Genomic DNA, 25615 nt, shown 5'->3' with positions numbered 1-25615 from the left:
AGAGATCCTGCACTGTATGCTTCCTGCCGCTACAATATTGTAAACAAACCATTATATAACAATACAACATAGAAAAATCATTCCTAGATTATGTTAAGAATATTTGCAATTCATTAATCTCAATAAAATTACATCATCTCCCTGAAACAAGTCTTACTCAATACTAAAATATATTTTCAGGTGCAAAAATATACAAAGATTCATAATCATCTGACTGACCCCCACACTGAGCAAACATGAATGATATTTCCCAAAAGGCAGAGGTAAGTCTCATTTTTTTTTTTTTAAATGGGGGAAACAAGGTCGGCTGTAGAATTTCTGAAAATCAGTTCTTCAGTGGAAAGGTCATAGTCAGAAGTCCATAGAATCATAATAAAATATAAGAAGAGGGAAAAATTACTGGCTAGTCTTGGGCCTAGTATTTTCATTTGGATTTTAATCTAGGAAGCAAGATTATTTTGAATAATAATGAAATGGATGTGATAGCTAGCGTCTTGAATAGAATGTAATATATTGATAAGTTTTAGAAGTTACTTTTTCAGTATTAGAAAAGCAGATTTAACCTATGCTACTGGGATAAAGCAATGATTCACTCTCAGGTGCAGATACTTTCTTAGCTACTTGTAGTAACTGCAGTAAAACTTCTCATCGTTTTCCTGGTTCTTGGCTATAGTTATTAAGAGTTATAAGAAGCGCTTAGTTGCTGACACCCCAAATTATAAATTTAAGAAAACCTTAAATGACCAGTGACACCATAATAAATAATAAAATAAAGACTGGTGTGCCACAAGTTAATTAAGCGATGATCATTAGTGTTATTTCCTAATGATAAATATTTGCCATTATCACTCGGCGAAAGTGTTTGGTGTTCTGAGACACTGAATTTTTGTTTACTGAAACATCCTTTAGAGATAAGCTTAATTTTCAAGTGGATGAAAATAACTTGCTTTCCTGGTTTTAGAGTGGAGGAAATTTTTCCTCATTTTTGGCTAGATTACTCTTTCTATGCTTCTTGGCAATAGCCTTCTTACATATTTTAATATTGACTTAAAGTTCCAGATAAACAGTAATTTTAATGTTGATTAAGGAAGTTCCAGGTGGGCAGTATAAACTGTAGTAACTATGTGAATCACTGCTTGTATCAAGAAACTGGGTCCACCAGTTTCTATAAAGTCCACCAGAGCTATAAAGGATTAACCTTCAGCCTTGTTAGTATTAGAATTAGAAACAAGTAAGAACCTAATATGTGAATTAGGCTTAAACTTTAAAAATTTGCTTAGTTTTCAACTTCGTCTAATTTATTGAAATTGGTTTGGAATCCTTTAGGCAAGAGATGTAATACCAGAATCTTTAATAATGGATTAGGACAATAAAAAACAGGCTGCTTTAAATTAGAATCTATCATTCAATTTTTATTTACACTAGTCTTCAGTTTTGTGTGAATGGAAGTTATCTCATATATTAATAACATTTTTACTCATATTTTCCAGTAATTTCATTTTTCATATTGAAACTATAGGAAGTAATCAAATCTTGATGGTACAAATAAAGGTTGCAATTCATTTCTATTTTCTATTTCAATAGGTATTTTCTGATATGCTTATTCTGATCTATCCTTACCTAATTTCTTCTTAGCTTTTTTTTTTAACATTCTTCTCTTTATTTTCTTCTAATGAAGATTCTGCTTTCTTCATCTAAACCTGTCCCAAAAACCTATGTGCCAAAGCTTGGCAAGGGTGATGTAAAGGATAAGTTTGAAGCCATGCAGAAAGCCAGGGAAGAAAGAAATCAAAGGAGATCTAGAGACGAAAAGCAAAGAAGAAAAGAACAATATATTAGAGAGAGAGAATGGAACAGGAGAAAGCAGGAGGTTATCTTATTTTATTTTATTTGTGTGTAAATATTCATTTTATCCTTTAATTTACATTTTCATTACTTACATTAACCACATTTCATATTAACTAAATTAAAATAATTTTCTATATTATCAAATTAATTTCATATTCTACATCTGATTTAGTGTACAATTTGGACTTGTTCATATTAATTTATTTAACCATATAGATTAAAGAAATGCTTGCTTCTGATGACGAGGAGGAGGCATCTTCCAAAGTAGAAAAGGCCTATGTCCCCAAGCTCACAGGTAAGAAACCTGAGGGGTAAATTACAAATGAAATTGCAAAAAAGGAAACATAGCAATATATCAAACATGTTTCATATATTCTTAGGAACCGTTAAAGGTAGATTTGCTGAAATGGAGAAACAAAGACAAGAGGAACAAAGGAAGAGAACAGAGGAAGAACGAAAACGCAGAATTGAGCAGGATATGTTAGAAAAGAGGAAGATACAACGTGAATTAGCAAAAAAGGCTCAGCAGGTATACACTAAATATTAAATTAGCATTTGCTTCAGAAACCAATTGTACGGAGTAAAACCAATTGGTATGCTGCCTAATTAAAATATTTTAATACAATGTAAGATATTAAAAAGCAGCTAACATGAAAACAAAATCTTAAGCACACATTTATTATCAAATATCTTGAAGAATAAAGACAGAATGTGCATATTTTAACATTGAATAATGAGATGACTTTTGTTGTTTACCGTTTTGTCATTCTGTTTACATCTCTCACTATTTACCATTCTTGGCATGTTAGAAAATTTTACAAAGTTATAAGGCAATTTCGCACATAAACTGTTGGCAAGCAGCTGGCAAAATGTTGGTCTTTCAACAGCAATCAATGAATACTTGTTTATTGTTACCAAATACTTAGGCATAATTAGGATATCTTCCTACTTAAGAATTTGAAACAAGTCAAATTACATTTTTAAAAACTAGTTCATCAACTTTTTTTTTTTTTTAAGTTGGGGATGGTAATAGGAGAGGGAGAAGTGTGTGATAACCATTTCCTTTTTATAGCTGTTACTGATTTCCATAACCGTAGAGGACAAATTAGGAGAGAGAAAAATATTATTGCTATGATTTTATGTAGTCTCCTAATGAACTTGGAATTCCCATATATTTTAACTGAGAGCATGAAAACTAAGAAGCTGGCAAGTATTTTTAAAATACTTAAGAATCAGATCTAATTTTCAGAAAAAGCTAATATCTCAAAGGATTAATTATTATAACTTGAAATACTAAGTTATAATTATATCATATTAAGAAGTGATCAATTCAGAAAAATTTCCTTAATTGTTGAAATTTCTTTTACATTATATATTATCTGTAGTCATAAAGATGAAAAGATGACAAAAGACGGTTATTGTGTATTTCATGTAACTTTTACCTGGTCTACAGTAAGATCAAAACAGATAAAAGTACTGAGCTTATGAGATAATAATAGCATTTGTCTTCTACTGCTGTTTTTAAGTGTATATGAGTTAATAAATGCAAAGCACGTAGAACAGTGCCTGGTACTAAGTAAGTGGACTCTAAATACTTAATGTTAGATGTATAGATAAGTGGTCATGAAATCGTTTTAATTTCTCCTCCTCTCATCAATATTTTACCAAATATCCTAACATAGTTATCACAGTATATTGTCTCTTTAATAACTGTTTTTACTGTGAGATTGTAGTTGACTTTTTACCTACTTTTTATTTGCTTTAAATATATTTGCTATGATTCATCCAGTTTCCACTATCTTTCTTAAAAAAAGTGACAAAGATGGGAAAACTTGCTCCATACTTGAAAGTCAAAAAAATTTATTTAACCAAACTGTACAAATTACTGTTGCTATTGCACAAATAGCCACCTGTGTGTTAGGAAATAATGACATATGTGAGATGAATTATAGCAAGGAATTGGAATTTCCTACATTATTTTGCTCCTTATCTGAAGAAATGATAGTATATACTTTGTCTCTGCTATCTCCAGTCTTCAGAGATTAATATTCATTTTGCAATGAAATAAAGGACTATAATTAAAATAGGTGAATATTGTAAATTATAAAAATTGCATTGTGCTATGTAATTGCATTTATTATTATAATTACATTTATAATGTAAATTAAGTAAGTATTTGGCAACAAATATATATAATCACTATGCACAGAGAGTTAGTCTACTTTCAAGTCTTGGGGCTTTTCTCAAAAAGCACTGATTACTCACTACACTTTAACATCACTATAACCCTAAGAAATGAATGTATGGGCAGAGATTTCTTAAAGAAAAACTTGTGTGTTGAAGAGGTGAATTTGAATATGATGCAGAGATAAGATAGAGAGATGGAAATAAGGTATAATTATGAAAAGGAACTATTTCTTTAATGACCCTAGATACTATAGAGTAGGATACCATGTTATCCTTGTTAATAAAATTTTTGGCCATTTACAGTGTAAGAATGTGTAGATGGAGCAAAATAAGCTATTAGCAGTAATTTCATCTTGCAAATAAAGTCTAATTTTAACACCTAATTATTTTTTTAAAGATTGATTTATTTATGCATACAAGAACTGGGGTACAGGACAGAGGTGCGGGGGGTAAGAAGATTCACCAGAGACAGAGTGGGGAACAAGACAGGCAGATTGGCTGAAATACACTGCTGAGAGGAGCAGCTGGTGAGACAGGAGAGGTCAGCTGCGCCATGTGAGTCACCTCCCTGGCCGGGGATCGAACTCATGCCGCAGTGGCTGTTGATCGCTTCATAATGCTGACACTTAACCCCTTGCACCACCAGGGAGGCCCCTTAACACCTAATTAAATATATTTTCACTCAAATCTAATGAACCTTATCTTTGAATACAAGAATTAATATATGTCCTAGGTAACCAAGAAGAGTCTCATGTTTGTTTGAAAAATTCACTTGTACAAGTCCATATTAGAAATGCTTTAGAAGGGAGTCCTTAATCAGGAGGGTGAATGAATAAGTGCCTGTGATAATTAACAGATACTAGGAGCTAATAATGAATTACAAGTAGGCATACTTTTCCTGTTGGATGTTAAGATCAAAAACCACTGAAGTTTGGGGGGAAGTTTTTGTTTTATTATAATCTGGTTATCTTTGAGGAATACTCTGATGAACAGCAACATTAACTATACACTTACAAAAAGAGAAGTTATTGGTAAGGGACTGAGATGTTGAAAGGAAAGGAGAGAAAAGGAAGTTGATTTGAGAAGGAATGAAAGTAGTTTTCTTTCCAAAAATTATATAGTTGAGAAATAGCTCTTCAAAAGCAGATTTTGAAAGTTTACATTTATAATGAAATGAATATGTTTTCTGTGAATGTATGGATACCATGGCTACTTAGACAAATTAATCTTTTTCTTATTTGTTGAAACCCACTGAAAAAATATTATTCCATTTTTTCTTGCTTTAGTAATGGTTTAAATTGAGCAAAGAAGTAATAAAAAAAATAATAAAGAGGGCCTCCCTGGTGGTCCAAGGGGTTAAGCATCAGCACTATGAAGCTATCAGCAGCCATTGCAGCATGAGCCTGATCCCTGGCCAGGGAGGTACCCACATGGCGCAGCAGACCTCTCCTGCCTCACCCACTGCTCCCCTCAGCAGTGTACTTCGGTCCTTCTGCCTGTTCTGTTCCCCACTCTGTCACTGGTGAATCTTCTCACCCTCCTGCGCATCTGGCCTGTACCTCAGTTCTTGTATGCATGAATAAATCTTAAAAAAAAGAGAAATTTTAAATAAAAAAAATAAAAAAGAAACAGCCCTCAAAATATAGTTTATCTTACTGTAAGTTAATAAAAAAAGCTGAGGAGGTTGTAGCAGCAAGAAAAGGAAATTTGGGGTTAAGATATTTAGAATTTCTCTTCCCTATTCTTTTAATGTCTTTTCTTTCTTCTCACCATATCTTCTAGAACTTTTTATTGAGAGAGTAACATGATTTGTAGAAGAATTGTCAGCATTCTTTTGAAGGGAAATAATTTTGTAATTATTTTATTATAAATTCATTCAAAATTTTCTTAGTACTTCTTTCAGTAAAACCTTCACCATTTACACAGTAAGTCAGTATAATAATTCTATAGCAAAGCAAATTATTCTGAACAAAACTTAATGATAACTACAAAACATATAGTTTGATAAATTATTTGTTCAGAATAATTTATTTTTTAAGAAGTTTGGTATATTAATAAAATGTATTATTGCTTCTTTGACAGAGAATAAAGAAAAGTGGGATGATGAGAGATCAGGAACTTAGTCAACCCAGGTCTGAGCATGAACCTCACCTCAGTACAATAAAATTCTCTTACACTGAATTTGGAACAAACTACTTCTAGACTCTTCCACTGGTGTTAAAAATCAAATGAAAACAGTAATCAATCTGAAATTTTAATTTTAATGTTTCCCATTTTTCCATTGCTTATGTTTCCTTTTTCTGATATCTCAAACATTACATTGTTTGAATCATGATCTTCTTGGTTTGTTAAATACATTATCATCCTACCTCTCAAGGCAACCTAATGTTTCTTATGAGTAGTAGCCAAATTGAGCTCCCTTTTTAAAAAAGAATCTTCCCTATTTAAAGCTGGTCAAATTACAAACAATTATGATTACAGAACTATTTTCTTCTCTGAACTATCCACCTGGAAGTCTGTACCTCTCACTGCACTTTGTTGTTCTATTTTTGCCATATATTTATATTGTAAATTATAACCATATGATTATTTGATTGCTGATTTTCCTTTTGCTGGAGCAGATTCAGAGAATAGAGAAATGTTTTTGTATCTCAAGTTAAATCACTAATTTAATAATTGTTTCTAAGCTCACAGCTAGGTAATGAGTCTTGTTCATTATTCAAATTTCAGATTTACAAAGGTAGGTTTCACTTTAATTTTTTCTTCATATGTTATTCCCTAGCTATTGATATGGATGACAAAAGGCAAAAACGAATATTTTTATTGACTCTGCATTTAATAAAGGATATAATAGATTAATTTGGAGCAACATAAAAATATTTCCAAAATTATAAATTCACCAGCTAAATTAATTTTCACTTGTATGTTTAAAGGCAAAAAGCAAAAATTCAATGTAATGTAATGATATGAAATTCTCATTCAATAGATTGAGGACATAAACAATACGGGGACTGAATCAGCATCAGAGGTAAATGGCATTTCCTTTAATGAAACATTCACATAAAATTATCTGATTCACAAATAATTTTTAATGAAAAAAATTAAAGGTTTTACTTCTTTTTATTACAAATAACAAAAAGCATAAAAATATTTTGCAAAGCAAGATCATACTTTTGCACACTCAAACACTATAGTTTAGTGTTTTTTTTTAAAGTATGATTTTGCTTTCATGATTAAATGAGAGAGAAAAGTCTCATTTTGAGATACTCTGCCAAGACTATGTATTTCTTGAGCAGTTGCTAACTTAGATTATTGAAAGCTAACATTCATCTTGTCTTCTTTACTCAGAGTTCCTATAGTTTGTTTTGGTTATTACGTCTGGTAGAGAGTGCGGTATCCATTACTATGAAGGAATGTTGGACAACCACAAAAACTTCAGTTATCCTTTCTATCTAACAGAGAAGGTTAAAAATCAATCAATTTGATGGTATGCCTAAAACTATAGCCATGTGAATTGGAAGGGATTTTATGTTACGAGCATGTGTTATATATTATAACTTCATTTTTGAAAAGGCTGAGAGGCAACATTAGATTATGCAGTAGAATTCTAAAGAATTTAAAAAACAACAAACTTAAGAATATTTTAATAGGATCAAATACCAGAGTTTTGTCTATAATATAAACGCTTTCTAGATTGCTAGGAAGTACTCTGGTGTTTTTTTTTTTTTTCTTCGTTAAATATTAGTTTTAACTAGTATTTAAAAAGTTGCATGGAGATAAAAATCAAATGGAAAAACTATTTTGTGTGTTTAAACTGAATCCATCTACCATCAAATTGATTTAGGATACACTCACATGTACATCACCTTTGATGAGATTATTGCACAGGTATTTTTAGAAAATGTTATGCAGTTTTATCCAAACAGCTGTATTAATATCATCTTCTAGGAAGTAAGATGCTCTTGGACTTTGTCAGCAGTGGATTTTTTAAAAATTAACTCACAATGTACAATGAATGCAGAGAAGATATCAAATAGTGACCTGTAAAAAAAATGTACATTTTTTTATCTTTTATAACATTGATGACAATGTAATGAAGTTCACCAATGATGGAGGTAAAGTCCTGTAGAACTTAAATTTTGATTAGGAAGAAATAACTAATTATCTATTTTATAAATTAGGAAGGAGATGATTCGTTACTTGTAACAGTTGTACCTGTCAAGTCACACAAGGCGTCTGGAAAAATAAAGAATTTTGAGGATCTAGAAAAAGAACGAGAAGAAAAAGAAAGGATTAAGTATGAAGAAGATAAGAGAATAAGATATGAAGAAGAACGAAGATCACTCAAGGAGGCAAAGTGTCTTTCATTAGTTATGGTAAATTTTTTTTTAAGAAACAAATCAAAGCAGTTAAGTTCATTAACAGCACTTTCACTTAAGTGATTGGTTTTCATAATGATTTCTTAGGATGATGAACTGGAAAGTGAGGCAAAAAAAGAGTCCCTTTCTCCTGGAAAATTGAAGCTAACTTTTGAAGAATTGGAAAGACAGAGACAAGAAAACCGAAGGAAGCAAGCTGAAGAGGAAGCAAGACAACGTTTAGAAGAAGAGAAGCGTGCCTTTGAAGAAGCAAGGCGGCAAATGGTAAAACAAACATGTAAATTATTTATATACCATATTATATATATGGTATATAATATTATATATAATTATGTATGTCATATAGCACATCAAATGTTATATGTGATTATCATATCATATATCATATTATAATATGTATGATATGATTATGTATAACATAAATGTTATGAATAAAATGTTTAATACTAGGGAAGGTAATTGGCTTTAGGTAAAGTTCATTCCTATAAAGTCAAGAAGTTTCTATATAAAGGGATCTGATTTGGAAGTATTTATATATTCTGCTTTAACTTTTTAATTTTTTTAATTGTTGAAAGTATCCAAAATATTATGTGAATCTGGTTTCTCATCACCTGTTAGATGTGCAGCATACTTTCAAATCTAATTATAAGTATACTTAGTTCCAGTCCAGTCCTTCAAATGTTTGAAGATATTTAAATAAGTTTACTATGGAATATGCAATTAAGCACATAAGGGGAGAGAGAGAGAGAGAGAGAGAGAGAGAGAAAGAGAGAGAGAGAGAGTGTGTGTGTGTGTGTATGTGTGTGAGTGGTTAAGATCCTTAATTTTAGAACCAGACTGCCTGGATTTAGATTGCTGCCATTTATTAAGTATGTGACCATGAGCAACTTATTTAACTTTGCTATGTCTTAACTTCCTTATTTTTTAAAATGGTGAAAAAAATTGTGCTTACTTTCAAATCTTAAAATGAGTTAATACATAGAAAGCACTTAAAATGTGTCTGGCATATAATGTTTTAAAAGTTTATCATTATGATGATTAGATATATTAATAAAAATAAGAGTGAAATAACAAAACACTGATTCCAAATCTCATAATAAGAATTTAAAAATGGAACACCTATAATATTTTAAAACTTTCAGAATTTCTTATCAAGTTTCGTTGATGATATCCTAAGGACTATATTTCCAAAATTTTAATTTCATAGACTGTTGTTTGAAAATGATACTAGTTTGCGGCATAATTACCTGTACATTTTAGATATCACTAATGGTCAATTCATTGAAAGAAATAGAAGTATCATTAAGTAATCAAAAAATAAATTTGGGGGCCTCCCTGGTGGTGCAGCGGTTGAGGGTTGGGCTGCGAAGCTGCCCGCAGCATCTGCAGCGCTGGTTTGATCCCCGGCCACCGGGCGAGGGTCCCACATGGTGTGCAGACCTCTCCTGCCACCCACTGCTCCCCTCAGTAGTAGTGTACTTCGTCAGTCTGCCTGCTCTGCTTTCCCCTCTGGCTCTGGTGAATTCTCTCACCCTCCCGCGCTTCTGACTGTACCCAGTGCTTGTATAAATAAATAAAAAATTAAAAATTAAAAAAATAATAAATTTTGATGAGTTTTAATTTTTTCATATTAAATCAAATAATAAAAATTTGAATTTTCTATAAAATAACTTCAGATAACAATCTTTTATCTGGTTACTATAAAAAGCAGCATAGTAGTAAAAAAAATCTATGAAAAGTACAAAATGAGAATTTTAGTTTTTAATTTCTTTGAGGTAACACTGCTTTATAACATTATATAGGTTTTATGTACGGTATTCTGTTTTGATATCTGTATACACTACATCCTCGTCACCACCAAAAGTCTAATTTCATTTATTACCATATAATTGACCCCTTTTTACACAATTTACTCACTCACTACAAATCCCTTTTCCTCTGCTAACCACCATTTGTTCAAAATGAAAACTTTATTTTACTACCAATGACTTTGTAGGTACACTTGGGTCTCACTTTAAGTAGACACACATAGCTTATGCTTGTTCTGGGAGTTGTTTTTTTTTAATCGAAGCTAATGTCTTTTTTTTTTTTTTAAGATTCATTTATTTATATAAGCACTAGGATATGGGCCAGAGGCAGGAAGGTGAGAGAATCCACCAGAGAAAGAGCGGGGAGTAGAACAGACAGACCTACTGAAATACACTACTGAGGGGAGCAGCAGACAAGACAGAAGAGGTCTGTCGCACCATGTGGGAATCTCCCCGGCCTGACGGGAATCAAACTGGCACTGTGGAGACTGCGAAAAACTTCACAGTGCTGCACTCAACCAGCTGCACAACCGGGGAGGTCCTTGTTCTAGGAGTTACTGTTTAATAGAACTCTTAAATGACCACACTCCATCTTATCTATTTAAACATTTGGCTTGAGAAGTTTTGAGTACATCTTTATTGGGAATTGCTCCAAATTTGAATATTTTACTATATAAGACATTATAAAGGAAAGGGTTTTGGTCAGGTATATTAAAAGCATAGAAACAGTCCCATGTAAGATGGATAATTCTGTGTCATTTGATTGTTCATTCATTCCTGTCTTTGATGACTCTCAGTTCTTGGTAATGAGTTGTTCCTTGGTTAGGTAAATGAAGACGAGGAAAATCAAGACACAGAAAAAGTTTTTAAAGCATACCGTCCTGGTAAACTCAAGCTCAGTTTTGAAGAAATAGAAAGACAAAGAAGAGAAGATGAAAAAAGAAAAGCAGAAGAAGAGGCCAGAAGAAGAATAGAAGAAGAAAAGAAGGCATTTGCTGAAGCAAGGAAGAGCATGGTAAGATAAAAGGGTAACTGAATAATGTCATTAGGATTCAGCTTTTTGGCTACGTTAATGGATATAATTAAAATTTGGGCAATACCCTTTATTTTGGGAATTTGTGCCAACAGTAGGGGTGGCAAATAGGTTTTAAAGTCTCTTATAGGGTCATCCTGGTGTCCTAGAGCTTAAGTCTCAGTGCTACCACTGCAACAGCCTGAGTACCATGCCTGGCCAGGGAGCTACCCACATTGCGCGGCAGATCTCTCCTGTCGCACCTGCTGCTCCCCTCAGAAGTGTCTCAGTAGATCTGTCTGTTCTACTCTCCTCTCTGTTTATGGTGAATCTTCTTATTCCCTCCCACACCTCTCTGGCCTGCACCCCAGTTCTTCTACGCAAAAATAAAATCGTTTTTTTTTAAATTTATCTATACAAGAACAGGGGGTACAGGCCAAATGTGCGGGAGGGTGAGAGGATTCACCAGAAACAGAGCGGGGAACAGAACAGGCAGACTGATGAAATACACTGCTGAGGGGAGCAGCGGGCGAGACAGGAGAGGTCTGCTGAGCCATTTGGGACCCTCGCTGGTAGGCCAGGATCGAACCGGCACTGCAGAGGCTGTGGACAGCCTCACAGTGCAGCGCTCAACCGTCTGTGTCACCAGGGGAGGCCCCCAAAATAAAATCTTTTAAGTCTCCCATGGCATAACCAGTAAAAGGTGATCGCTTCAATGTAGTGTTGAGAAGTTTCTGACTAAATTGCTACTATTGGTATAGAAGACTGAATATTGTCTTCCTTCTTTTTAGGAAGGGATATTTTCCAGAACTAAGTATTAAGGAAGAGACATAGGAGTTTCCTATCCCTACCTTTCCTCTCTCTCCACTCCCTTTCCATTTCCTCCTACCTTTCCTTCTTTCATTTTAGTTTCCGTTCCATCTAGTATATTTTAAATGACCAAAGCCATTTAATCACAATTACCTAACTCTGCAAAATGCTCATCCATCATTTCTGGATATTGATACTGAACTAACTCTGTCATAGTGTTATACTAACTACACCATTTTGGTACAACTGTTATAGTTTGGTTTAACTGTCCATACCTTGTAAAATGTAGAGGTATGTGACATTGTTTTCAACAAGTTGGAATTACATGTGAAGACTGCATCCATTCAAATATTTTGCTTGACTGCAGTGATTTCATGACCTGGTTTTCTTCCTATGTCTGCGTGAACACAGAAAGCCAAGTGTTTGACGTCATTACTCACTCAGATGCACAAATCAGGAACCTGGGAGCCTGAACACTTTCACCTTCTCACTCATGCCCACAAACACTCTGTCATTCTTTATCTCATGTATTTATCTTTCTAAATCACTCTAAAAACTGATCAGTTTCCCCCCATTTCCCAGTGCCACTACAATAATCTAGGTCACTGTTATCCCTCATCTTGGGCCAACTTCTGATTAACTTGCTTTTTGCTTATAGTCCATTCTCCCCTGTAAGCCAGGAGTGATCTTTCTTAAAGAAAACAAAGGGGAAAAAAAAGAGTTAATGTGATATGCTACTATTTCCCTTAAGCAAAAATTAAAATTTTTAAAAAGATTTATTTTATTTATTTATGCATACAAGAGCTGGCATGTAGGCCGGGGGCGGGGGGAGTGATGAGAGGATTCACCAGAGACAGAGTGGGGAGCAGAACAGACAGATCTACTGAAATACACTGCTGAGGGGAGCCATGGTGAGACAGGAGAGGTCTGCTGTGCCATGTGGGTAGCTCCCTGGCCAGATCAAACTCAAGCCGCAGTGGCTGCGGATTGCTTCATAGTGCTGAGACTTAACACTTTGCGCCACCAGGGAGGCCCCCAAAATTCAAACATTTTTAAGACGATTTTTGCCCTAGTGCTTTTCTTCACTTTCATTTCTTGATTCTTTCTGTCATTTTGTTCTAGACATAGGAAATTTCTTTCCATTTCTTCAAAAGGCTATGGTCTCTTTTCTTGACTTTGATAAATGCTGTGTGAGACATTTCCATTCTGTCCTTAAGCTGTGCTATTCGTATTTACACATTCTATTTCTTCTGGGAAGTCTTTTCTGACAATATCCAGAGATGTGTTCTGTCTGTGCATTTACCATGATTCACTAGTGGAAAAAGTTTAGGGAAGGAAAACTAACTCATAACAAAACTCTAACTTTCTGGAGACATTTCTATATCATGAAAAAACAGTGAATTTTTCCCCTTTCACGTATGTTATATGCTCAGCTGGGGTCAAGTATCATAATTTCACGTATAATGCTCAGTTAACTCATATATTACAATTTTTTTTGGCAAATATTGAGTTGAACTGGTTCTGTGGTAAAGTCTGTCATATATAAAACTTGGATCAAATAATTATCCTTTGTTCTTTTTCTTAGAATATACATATTCTGAAATATGCGTATTTCAGTCATAGGGTGACAATTCAAGCCACAGATTTATGTATATATCTGCAGGGTATAGAAAAACAGATATAAATAATTGTTTTTCATGGTGAAATGTGTCCCAATGATTTTATTTTTATTTTTTTAAAGATTTATTTATTCATGCATACAAGAACTGGGGTACAGGCGAGATGTGCAGTAGAGTGAGAGGATCACCAGAGACAGAGTAGGGAACAGAACAGGCAGATTGGCTGAAATACATTGCTGAGGGGAGCAGCGGGTGAGACAGGAGAGGTCTGCTGGGCCATGTGGGTATCTCGCCAGCCGGCTGAGATTGAACTCACACTGCAGAGGCTGCAGACAGCTTCACAGTGCACTCAACCAACTGCGTCACTAGGGAGGTCCATCCCAATGATTTTAAAGCAGAATTTCTATTTGGAATTTAGAGATTGCCTATATAAAAGGAATGACAATGAAATAATGAAACTACCTTTTGAGAGCTTCCCATGACATAAGGCACAGTACAACGTATTTCCAAATTTTATTTAACTCTCATGAGAACTCTACAAAGATTGTCCCAGATAAGGAAACTCAGACTTAGACAGGTTAGGTAACGTGCCCAAGGTCACAACTCAATGGCAATCAAATGTGTAACTCATGAAATTGTGAAAATGTTGTCTGTATCACTCTGTTTATTTTTTGGGGGCACAGATCAGACGTTTGGGAGGGTGAGAGGATTCACCAGAGACAGAGTGGGGAACAGAACAGGCAGACTGACTGAAACACTGCTGAGAGGAGAAGCAGGCGAGACAGGAGAGGTCTGCTGCGCCATGTGCGATTCTTGTCTGGCTGGCCAGGATCAAACCTGCGCTGCAGAGGCTGCAGACAGCTTCACGGTGCTGCACTCAACTGCCTGAGTCACCAGGGGAGACCCACTATTTGTTTATCTGTTAGGAAGACTTTCAAAGTTCTGAATCTGAGCTTTGTCACTCAGTATTTGTGTTGCTTTGGACAAGTTTCTTATCAGTGCTCAGTTTCGTTAGTTATAAAATGGGGAGATTAATAATACCTACTGTTAACACATCTGAAGTGTTTAAAATTGTACCTGATAGCTCTAAATTAGTATTATCTACTCTTAATTACCATGATAGTAAGTAAATCAGTACAATAAAATAATCACATTAAGAGTGCTATGTGCCTGATAATGAAGGGATGATGATGGGTTATCTAATTCATTCAGACAAAACCACGATTTAATGATCAAAATGATGATTCATTTTATCCAATTAAAAATTATCCCTCAAGGTGGCGCTGGACTGCGAGGCTGCCTGAGTGCCGGTTCATTCCCTGGCCGCCGGCTAGGGGCCCACAAAAACAAAACAAAACAAAACAAATTATCCTTTATTTTATTTTATTTTTATTATTTTAGATTTATTTATTTATTTATACAAGCACTGGGTACAGTCAAAAGCACGGGATGGTGAGAGAATTCACCAGAGCCAGAGCGGGGAACAGAGCAGGCAGAAAGTATACTGCTGAGGGGAGCAGGAGGCGGCAGGAGAAGTCTGTGCACCACGTGGGACCCTCTGCCAGTGGCCGGGGAGCAGCCGGGAATAGAACCAGCACTGCAGAGGCTGCAGGCAGCCCCTCAACCCAGCACTCAACCGCTGCGCCACCTGGGAGGCCCAAAAATTATCCTTTAATATTAGAAAATCTTAACATCTAATTCAGATTACTCACAGTATAGAGTATTTCTTTATGTTCATTGGAATTGAGACTAGATGGTGATCATCTGCTTTGTAATTAACACTTTAGTTTTACATTTTCTAATTCCTTCCTTGTTTATTGTTTTATGAGTTTTTAGAAGAAAATTTGCCTCCTGTATTTAATTCAAGGTAAAACCTTTCTATGCAAGAAATCACAGTTTCTACAAGAAACTGTTTAATTAGACATTAAACAGTATGTCTAATTCTGGCAAGAGTGATAAAAGAAATATTTTAAATAGGTGGTAGATGATGATGACACCCCAGAGATGTATAAAGCAATCTCTCAAGAATCTCTGACACCGGGAAAACTGGAAATTAATTTCGAAGAATTATTAAAACAAAAAATGGAAGAAGAAAAACGACGAACAGAGGAGGAAAGGAAGCATAAGCTAGAGATGGAAAAACAGGAATTTGAACAACTAAGACAAGAAATGGGAGAGGTAAGATTTTTAAGAAATATCCATTTATAGTTCACAAATATTTAAGTCTAAGTATTTTACACATAGTACCTTGCAGTAACTTTCTAAGTATTATTCACATTAGGACACTCAATATATTCCTGTGAAGGGTACCTGGTACAAGTGGCATCATAGCTGTGCACACTCACTAGCATGCTATAATACTGCTCATTTCTTGTCAGTTTAATAAGTAAATAAAATTGCATGCCTCTGAGATATTACTATAGTACCTTAAGTTAATATTTCTTCCTTTATACCTCACAACTGTATGATTACATCGCGACTGAGAATTATTGTTATAGAGTATTTAATATACCCATTTATTCTTATATTCCTCGAATCAAACAGAATCAAAATAACAAATTTAATCAAAATAAGATACACTACAGGTGTATAATGAATAGTAATAAGATTTTTTTTTTAAATTTTTTTTTTTTTCTTTTATAGAGGCATGTTTTATTTATTTATTTGTTTGTTCGTCTGTTTCGTTTATACATGCACTGGGTACAGTCAGAAGCGCGGGAGGGTGAGAGAATTCACCAGAGCCAGAGCAGGGAGCAGAGCAGGCAGAAGGACCGAAGTACACTGCTGAGGGGAGCAGCAGGCGGCAGGAGAGGTCTGCGCACCATGTGGGACCCTCCTCTGGTGGCCGGGGAGCAGCCGGGAATTGAACCGGCGCTGCAGAGGCTGCGGGCAGCTTCGCAACCCAGCGCTCAACCGCTGCGCCACTGGGGAGGCCCGAATAGTAATAAGATTTAATTTTGCAAGTATTTGAATCATTTTATTGTGCTAAATTAATCTAAGATAGAACTTTGATGCTTTTAAATATTTTAATGTGATTTCTATAGTATTTAAATGATTAGATATAATATACATAATATATAATTACATAATTATATGATTACATGTAAAATGAAATTATATATAATACTACATACTATATATATATAAATAATTCATTTCAGTACTAGATCCTGTAGCATATAGCAGACCTCTCCGATCTTACCTGCTGTTTCTCTTAGTTTATTTCAATAAATCTGCCTTTCCTGTTCTTTACTCTGTCCTGGTGAATTCTTTCACCCCCATGACTCTGGCCTAGACCCTGATTCTTCCCCCTCTTGATTGACTCCCCAAAAAATACTCAACCCTGTAGATCATACAGGAACAGTTTTATGGGCATGCAATTCATACCCTCATAAGACCCCATGCTCAGAAGGGCCACACTTAGTTTTTAATGCTATGAGGTTGCCATCTTCAAATTTTCAATAATTTTGTCTTGAATTAGTTTGTTATAATTGAAAGCTGATTGAGCAACAGACTGTGTGCTAGAATATTAGAATCTTAGCTCAATCATACCTCCTGCTGCCTCCCTGGCTCCCCGGAATAGGTTCTCTGTAGCCCTCTTCCCAGTTCTTGATGCCCAAAGGCCCTTTTTCCCAGTCCTGGACTCCGCCACCCTCCTTTGTCTGGATGGCCAGTGGATATGAAGAAGGGGAAGAAATAGGGAGGAAGAAATTCCACCATTTCCTTTGTCCTTTAACATGTGCAGCAATATGACTGGGTTGCAGCCCACCTTGACATGAGGTGAGGCGGACAGTGACTGTCCCTTGGACTGGCAGTGACATGGCATGTTTGGCAGGTGACTTGGTGGGGGCTTCTTGCCAACTTTTTTTTTTTTTTTAAGATTTATTTATTTATGCACACAAGAGCTGGGATGTAGGCCAGAGGTGCGGGGGTGGGGGTGAGAGAATTCACCAGAGTCAGAGTGGGGAGCAGAACAGGCAGAGCTACTGAAATACACTGCTGAGGGAGCAGCAGGCAAGACAGGAGAGGTCTGCTGTACCATGTGGGTCACCTCCCTGGCTGGGGATCGAACTCTTGCTGCAGTAGCTGCGGATATCTTCATAGTGTGGTGCTTAACCCCTTGTGCCATTAGGGAAGTCCTTCTTGAGAACACAGGATATATATCCTGAAACTGTATCAGCAGAAATGTTGAATTCAGTTGGCTTGAGTACTGATATTTATTAGACTATGAAATGGAAGACAAGAGGAATTTTAGATATTCTGGCTCTATTCAGAGATGAAGAAATCATTCTAGTGGCAAAAGTGGGCAAAAGGTCATACACTGTTAGAACTAGAACTTATATTTGACTCTTAACCATATTCCTTTACTGTCTCTTAAACAAAAATCTTTTAATTCCTGATAAGACCTAATCTTCGCATGCATATTTTAGTTTTAGGTTATAATGGAATTTTTTTTTTAAGATTTATTTATTTATGCATACAAGAGCTGGGGTGCAGGCCAAGGATGCGGGGAATGAAAGGATTCACCAGAGACAGAGAGGGGAGCAGAATGGGCAGATCTACTGAAATACATTGCTGAGGGGAGCAGCAGGGGAGACAGGAGAAGTCTGTTGCACCATGGGGTCACCTCCCTCGTGTGCGCGCACACGCACACACGTGTGTGTGTGTGTAGCTTCACAGTGCTGCATCTTAACCCTTGTCCCACCAGGGAGGCCCTTACAATGGAATGTTAAATGAGGTTTTGAGCCATATTCTGTAATGAAATATTTTAAAAGGAATAAGATGTTATGTAAACTCTGAAATGTATAGCATTGCTTCTAATTAGTAAATTTTGGCATTGTATTTGGGGCGGTTAAGCTTTATTTTTGGCTTTAAATAAGAAAATGGTAGACACTGAATGGTTTATTGTACAAATTAATTACATGGTAGTTAGTATATAAATTTTTATTTTTTTGAAGGAAGAAGAAGAAAATGAAACCTTTGAGCTGAGCAAGGAATATGAAGAATTAATCAAATTGAAAAGGAGTGGGTCTATTCAAGCTAAAAACTTAAGAAGCAAGTTTGAAAAAATTGGTCAATTGTCTGAAAAAGAAATCCAGAAAAAGGTAGAAGAAGAGCGAGCAAGGAGGAGAGCAATTGACCTTGAAATTAAAGAGCGAGAAGCAGAAAACTTTCATGAGGTATACCATTTTGTATTTAATATTGTTATGGTATAGTATTGATAACAAACTTAACAGAAAATAACACTGACTTTAAAATAAGTTTCGGTACTTACAATTAATAAGTATATATAACAATTGGACAACAAAATAGCAAAATCACATTAAGATCTTAAGAGACTATGAAAGACTTACCCACTAATATTGTTTCAAAATATTTTTTGAAGAAAATGAAACATGAGTTTCGTATTTTTAATAATATTCAAAATGACTTATCAGTAATAGCCTACAGTGACTATCAAATGGTTCATTCTAGCAAGAATATTTCAAATTTACTAGCACAAGTTTTAGTTTGAAATAGAAGATAAACTCCAGAGATCAGACTACTTTCTAACTTTATTTATTTATTTATTTTTGGTGGGACCCTCGCCAGTGACTGGGGATCGAACTGGTGCTGCAGAGGCTGTGGGCAGACTCGCAGTCCAGCGCTCAACCACTGCGCCACCAGGGGAGGCCCTACTTTCTAACTTTAAATGAGGTCCATAAAGCCTCTATAATTGGCTCAAAATCATGTCAATAGTTCAGTGGCAGAGCTTAAGTCAGAATTCAGATGACATGTATTTGAAGTACCATTTATAAAATAGAGAGGCAATCCTTAGATGATCTGTAATGCCCCTTCCAGTCTAAGGATTAGTTCCATGATCATGAATATTGGTTTAAAAGGGTAGGGAATTTTTTTTCTGCCAGATCACCATTTTGTAATGCTATCAGCATTTAAACTGTATTCTCTTAAAAGTGCATTTTCATAAAATACTTGATTAGCAAAACAGGTGTGGGAAGTTATGAGGGCCTTCAGAAGAGACTGAGTAAACAGAAGTTATGTGTAAATTCTCATTATATTTTGGGGACAAGCAGAGTGTAAGAATAAGAGATTAAGATGGAAGCACAGGTGACATAACCATGTAAATGTCATGTTAAGGAACTTTTTTAACAGGGGTGGATTGAAGGTATTTTTAATACATGGAGTGATGATATCAAATAGGCATCTTTATAGCTAGATCATGCTGAAGCTAAAGATGGTTTTATTAATTTTTGATGAGCAATAATCTTATTTTTAAATTGAAGTAACAGTTATAACATTGTTTCAGGTGAAATCACTTAAAAATCAACTTGTGTATATACATTCAGTTCAACACTAAAAGTCTAATGATATCCTTTCTCATACATTTGTGTGGTAAAGATAGTTTTAGATTCATGCACTAAAAAATTATTTGCTTACTTTACTATGTTCCAGGGATTTTTCTGGGACTACACCATTGGTGAATGAATCTGCAGTATATAATCATATAGTGTTTAGAATCTAAGAGGTAGGGGAGATAGAAAGCCATTACTGGGTGGTAAATGAAAGCTATGAAAACAAAAAAAAAACAGGGTAAGGAAAATAGAGTATATTGTACTAATTTGTGGAGGGTGGTTGGAGAAGACCTGATGATTTAAATGAGGGCTGGAATGAAAAGGACAAGTGTGTAGGATACACAATTGTTAAGACCTGGAGATGATGGCAGAATGAGAGGGAGAGGAATAAAGTGACTGTGTATACATGACTATAAAGTAATGGGAGTTTGTTAAAGTGATCACAAGCTGTTTTAGACAAATGGAGATACTAAGGAACATCCAGATGTTCATCAATCAAACTGATACACACCTGAAATTCACTAAGATATAAGATCTTAGGGCTTTGTCTAGTTGGAGATAAACCATTTTTTATCAGCGTTGAAAGCAAACATCATTTCCTTTTTTTAATATCTGCTGTGTTAGGCCCTCTGTTAAGTTTTGGGTACATAAAATGAATATGGCCTCAGGAAGTTCAGCCCAAGGTGCAGTATGAAGACAATTACAACTGTTAAAAAGAGCTAAAATAATTATATACTTAATGTTATGAAATCAAGGAAGATGCAATATTTCTTGGAATGGCTTAAGAGGGCAGAGAAAATGGTATTTAAACTGACTGAAGGTGAAGAGTTTAAGAGGGGAAGCATTCTACATGGGACAGTGTCAACACAGAGGTGGTTAAAGGTAGCTGGAGATTGGAAAATAGGTTCAAAGACAAGATTCACTGAATGAATGACTGGATAAAAAGTCGTAAAATTAGGTTGTAGCTACTGAAGGACCTTTTTAACCTTGCAGAGACTATGGCCTGGGAAAATGTTAAAAATCAAAGCCTTGGGGGAGAAGGCTTGTTTATGAAAGAATTCTGGGATCATGGAGGATGAACTGGGAGACAGGCACAAGGCATGAAGATGGGGTCAAGGGAGAAAAATGGACCCAATTTAAACAAAACTGGCTAACAGGTTGCCTGTTGGAAGGTGGTTATCAAGAAGCCTAACCTTACTTCGATTATGTAGGAAACTAGACGATGCTAGAGAGAATGCAGGTGGGGTGGGTGTATGGTGATGAGTAATAGTTTGGGCTGTATATGGACAGGGTAAAGGGAGTCTAAAACATAGGCATAGAACTTAGGTGAGAGGCAGGAGCTACATAACTTATATGAAGAAAGCATAAAGCCATCTTGGAAGAGTTAATAATTTGAAGGTGAATAAAACCCCGGAGAACACCAAGATCAGATTAGTTGATTCTTTAGAGAGAAATGTATCATAGAAGGTAAAGTTCAATCAGTATGCACTTGCTTCCTTTTTTTTATTAAAGGTAGTGAAACCTCAGAGCAGTCATACCTATCACTACAAAATATGTAGGTAAGATAAAAGAAATGAGGTAGGTACTTTTGTTTTATTGCTATTACTGGCTCTTTTTGTATAAATGGATTTGAGACTAGGGCATGGTGGACTTCCTGTAACCCAAGAAGATGTCCTGAATGGAATTTTTTGTGAATGTTGACATTCCTATCATGCCCTTTCAGATTAAAGCTCATTGATATAGCCTTTAAAAACTTGTGCTAGCATGGTTTTGGCAGGGTGTACTTCCAGAGTAGGACCCACCTCTTTCATCTGATCAGTTTCCTTTTTATTTTTTTAAAGATTTATTTTAAATCTGGGTACAGTCAGAAAGGCGGGAGGGTACAGTCAGAAAGGCAGGAGGGTGAGAGAATTCACCAGAGCAGGGAGCAGAGCAGGCAGAAGGACCTAAGTACACTGCTGAGGGGAGCAGCGGGCGGCAGGAGAGTTCTGCGAGCCATGCGGGACCCTCCTCCGGTGGCCGGGGAGCAGCTGGGGATTGAACCGGCACTGCAGAGGCAGCGGGCAGCTTCGCAACCCAGCGCTCAAACGCTGCGCCACTGGGGAGGCCCAGTTTCCTCCTTTTTAAAATGTCAATGATTAATGTCTTAACATTCTAGGTATCTTTCAAGACCTAGTTCATTCATGTAACCTTCCCTAATCAAAGAATTCCATCCCAGCTCCTGAAGCACTCATTTGGTACTTCATTTACCTTATAGTGTGGGCCTCTCCAATTTTCTGATAAGGCACCCTAAAACCCATTGTGCTTCCCTTTATCTCAAATTAACTGCCTGTGTTGCCTTTATTTTTTTATTTTTTTTAAATGATATTCTTTTTTTTTTTTTAAGATTTATTTATTTATACAAGCACTGGGTACAGTCAGAAGCGTGGGAGGGTGAGAGAATTCACCAGAGCCAGAGCGGGGAGCAGAGCAGGCAGAAGGACCGAAGTACACTGCTGAGGGGAGCAGCGGACGGCAGGAGAGGTCTGCACACCATGTGGGACCCTCCTCCTTTAATATTTATGTGCTGGGGATAGCTGTGTTCTAGTAAGAATGTACTTGGAGAACAAAGGTCATTCAACTTAGTATCACTCTTTTAGCACTCTCATTGCCAGTAAACATTTTAAACCTAGCTTTTCAAGGATTCAAGGAAAGGCAACAATTATACTTAATAACCAAAAAGATTCATAGTTTCTCTCAGTTCATGAGGAATTCACTTTTGCAATTTATTTTTTTAATGTTGGCTTAATATAGCTAAGTGAACAGTTAAAATTTGTATAAGCTTATATCCTAAAACCAGGAAGACAAGTTATTAACTGGGAGGGATTCAGTAAGAACAGCAGCTGGGCCTCCCTGGTGGTGCAAGGGGTTAAGTCTTAGCATTATGAAGCTAATGGCTGGCATTGCAGTACAGTTCCATCCCTGGCCAGGGAGCTCACCCACATGGTTCAGCAGACCTCTCCTGACCTGCCTGCTGCTCCCTCAGTAATGTATTTTAGTGGATCTACCTATTCTACTTCCCACTGTCTCTGCACCCTGCCTCCACCTCTGGCCTGTACCCCAGCTCTTGTATGCATAAATAAATCTTAAAAAAAAAAAACAATTGGGATGTGGTAGCCCATAGTAATTTTCTCATAGTAATGGTAAACATGAATGGTGGTATTCCCAGTACACCCACAAAAGCCTACATGGAAAGCAAGAGTTAAGACTTACTTTAGAAATCATTAACTGTACCCACATGATCCTACTCTACTAAAACTGCTCTCAAAGGCTCTATCACCAGATTGGTATTATAGACTCAAACTCTGCTTTTAAATTACTCCCCTAATTATCTGTGGCTTCCAATTTTCACTCATTTATTTGAAAGAGTTATTTCACCTCCATTATTTCCCTAAGTTCCAGCAATGTATTTTGCCTCTTCAAAAACTGTCATTCTTTCTTCTGCCTCCAGTCTTCCCTGCCATTTGGATGGAATTCATTCAAGGAGTTATTTACTAGAAGGATGAGGAAGTTGGAAAAAACAGAAATTGCATTTTCTGGTTTATGGAATAGGGTAAAGAATACTAAGACTTGTGGGGGAAGCAAAAATATGGAGACATGTGAGAAGGGAGTATTTTAACAATTGCTGAAAAGTATAGTATACCTACTCTGTTATTCACCACTATCAACAAACATCAAGTTTGTTGGGCAAATACTCTCTTAAATTCAGAAATATTGCGTGACCTTTACAATCAATGCTTTAGTTACTACTGGTTTTAAAAAACAAGCAATTCTTTTCTTGGCCCACTTTCTTACAGGAAGATGATGTTGATGTCAAGCCTGCAAAAAAAAGTGAGGCTCCATTTACTCATAAAGTGAATATGAAAGCTAGATTTGAACGAATGGCTAAGGCAAGAGAAGAAGAAGAACAAAGAAGAATTGAAGAACAAAAATTACTACGCATGCAGTTTGAACAAAAGGAAATTGATGCAGCACTACAAAAGGTATCATCAGGCTTACATAGCCTTTTGTTTTCTAAAGATATTCTTTTAAAAACAAGGTTTTATATAAAGATCATTTTAATACTTTAAAGTCAATGGAATTTAGTTTGTTATAAGTTCTTTGAAAACTTCAAAAATTTTACTAAACCATTGTTCTGAAAATGTCACTATAGTGTAAATGAGCATTAACTGGAATGCATACATTTTAATGTAGAAAAGAGAAGAGGAGGAAGAGGAGGAGGCTAGCATCATGAATGGCTCAACTACTGATGATGAAGAGCAAACCAGATCAGGAGCTCCGTGGTTCAAGAAGCCTTTAAAAAACACATCAGTTGTTGACAGTGAGCCCGTCAGATTTACTGTTAAAGTAACAGGAGAACCCAAACCAGAAATCACATGGTGGTTTGAAGGAGAAATATTGCAGGATGGAGAAGACTATCAATATATTGAAAGAGGAGAAACTTACTGCCTTTATTTACCAGAAACTTTCCCAGAAGATGAAGGAGAGTATATGTGTAAAGCAGTGAACAATAAAGGTTCTGCGGCTAGTACTTGTATTCTTACCATTGAAAGTAAGAATTAATCACTATTAATCTAGGCCTTTTATTCTATTTAAATATTTTTATCTTCAAAAAAAAAATCACTTTTCTTCTTCTCTTTTTTAGCTGACGACTACTAGGCTCCCCTTCCCTCTCCCTGGAACTTTCTCCTTTCTCTCTTCAACTTTCTTACTGCATCCATCTTTTCCATGGCGGGGCCAAAAAAGGAAGACAGATGTGCCACTATGTTGACTTCTTATTCCTTTTCATAAGTCTTCAAAACACAAGGTCGTCTAAAGAGTATCTTCTTGCTTTCCAAATGAGAACCAGATTCATCACTGTATTGTGCAGAAGTGTCTTTAACAGGAAAGTGGGAAATTTACTCAGTCATTTATTCTATCAGAACCTGTTACAAGGTTGTATATTTCCCTAAGTTTACAGCAACTATGTTTTTAAAAACCATAGGTAGAACACTAATTAAACTGCATGAAATGCTATTTATGAGCTATTTACGTATCTATGGTTAGCCTGAAATAGCTACAACTAATGAATTTGGAACCTATCAATTTGAGTGGGCCTTTCCTCATTATTTTGGTTGTTGTTCAGTTTGTCTTTCTAAAGCAGATGTATTTAAGAGGGTTTTCATTCCTTTTATGGGAAAGGAAGACAGAAATTAAGTTAAAACATTTGTTAGAGACTATTTGCTGGAAACCATTGCCTATTCAGAGTTTTGAGAGTATTTTTCAAATGTGTGTACTATATATTCAAGCTTATTAAGTTTATGTTGTGATCTTGGCTGAACAAATTACATTTTTAATGAGAAAACTTCATGCAGCAGTAAATACATCCAACACAAAGATTTCCTGATCTAAGAGGATTAGATTTAAGGACAAACAACACAATCCTCAATTTTAAATTCTGGTCTTTAAAATGAGTTTGTAAATTATTAGCTACTATGTTCTATTATATCAAGTTGTTTTGTATTTAATTTTCTGGAAGACGAATTTATTTTACACTGTAAATCCATAATAAAGTAACTTG

The 25615-nt window shown here is 35.6% G+C and overlaps 1 protein-coding gene across 2 annotated transcripts; it reads left to right on the top strand.

The window, feature by feature from the left end:
* Positions 1–221: 221 nt before the first annotated feature.
* Positions 222–24618, top strand: NEXN (nexilin F-actin binding protein; the record flags this gene model as incomplete). 2 transcript variants are annotated; one of them, XM_084241772.1, is made up of 12 exons in its annotated part: positions 222–263; positions 1679–1870; positions 2065–2143; positions 2229–2377; positions 7022–7063; positions 8217–8411; positions 8502–8678; positions 11049–11237; positions 15641–15841; positions 18622–18843; positions 23853–24038; positions 24250–24618. In XM_084241772.1, the coding sequence occupies 12 exons, from the start codon at positions 237–239 to the stop codon at positions 24616–24618; spliced, it is 2028 nt and encodes a 675-aa protein (XP_084097898.1). The 2 variants fall into 2 exon arrangements, with proteins under 2 accessions (XP_084097898.1, XP_084097899.1); XM_084241773.1 differs by lacking the exon at positions 1679–1870 and having other exon boundaries at positions 237–263.
* Positions 24619–25615: the final 997 nt, after the last annotated feature.

Source organism: Talpa europaea (genome assembly GCF_964194135.1).
Source record: "Talpa europaea genome assembly, chromosome: 9".
Classification (NCBI taxonomy): Eukaryota; Metazoa; Chordata; class Mammalia; order Eulipotyphla; family Talpidae; genus Talpa; species Talpa europaea.
Note: the sequence above shows the minus strand (reverse complement) of the source record. Positions and strands in the feature narration are given on the sequence as shown.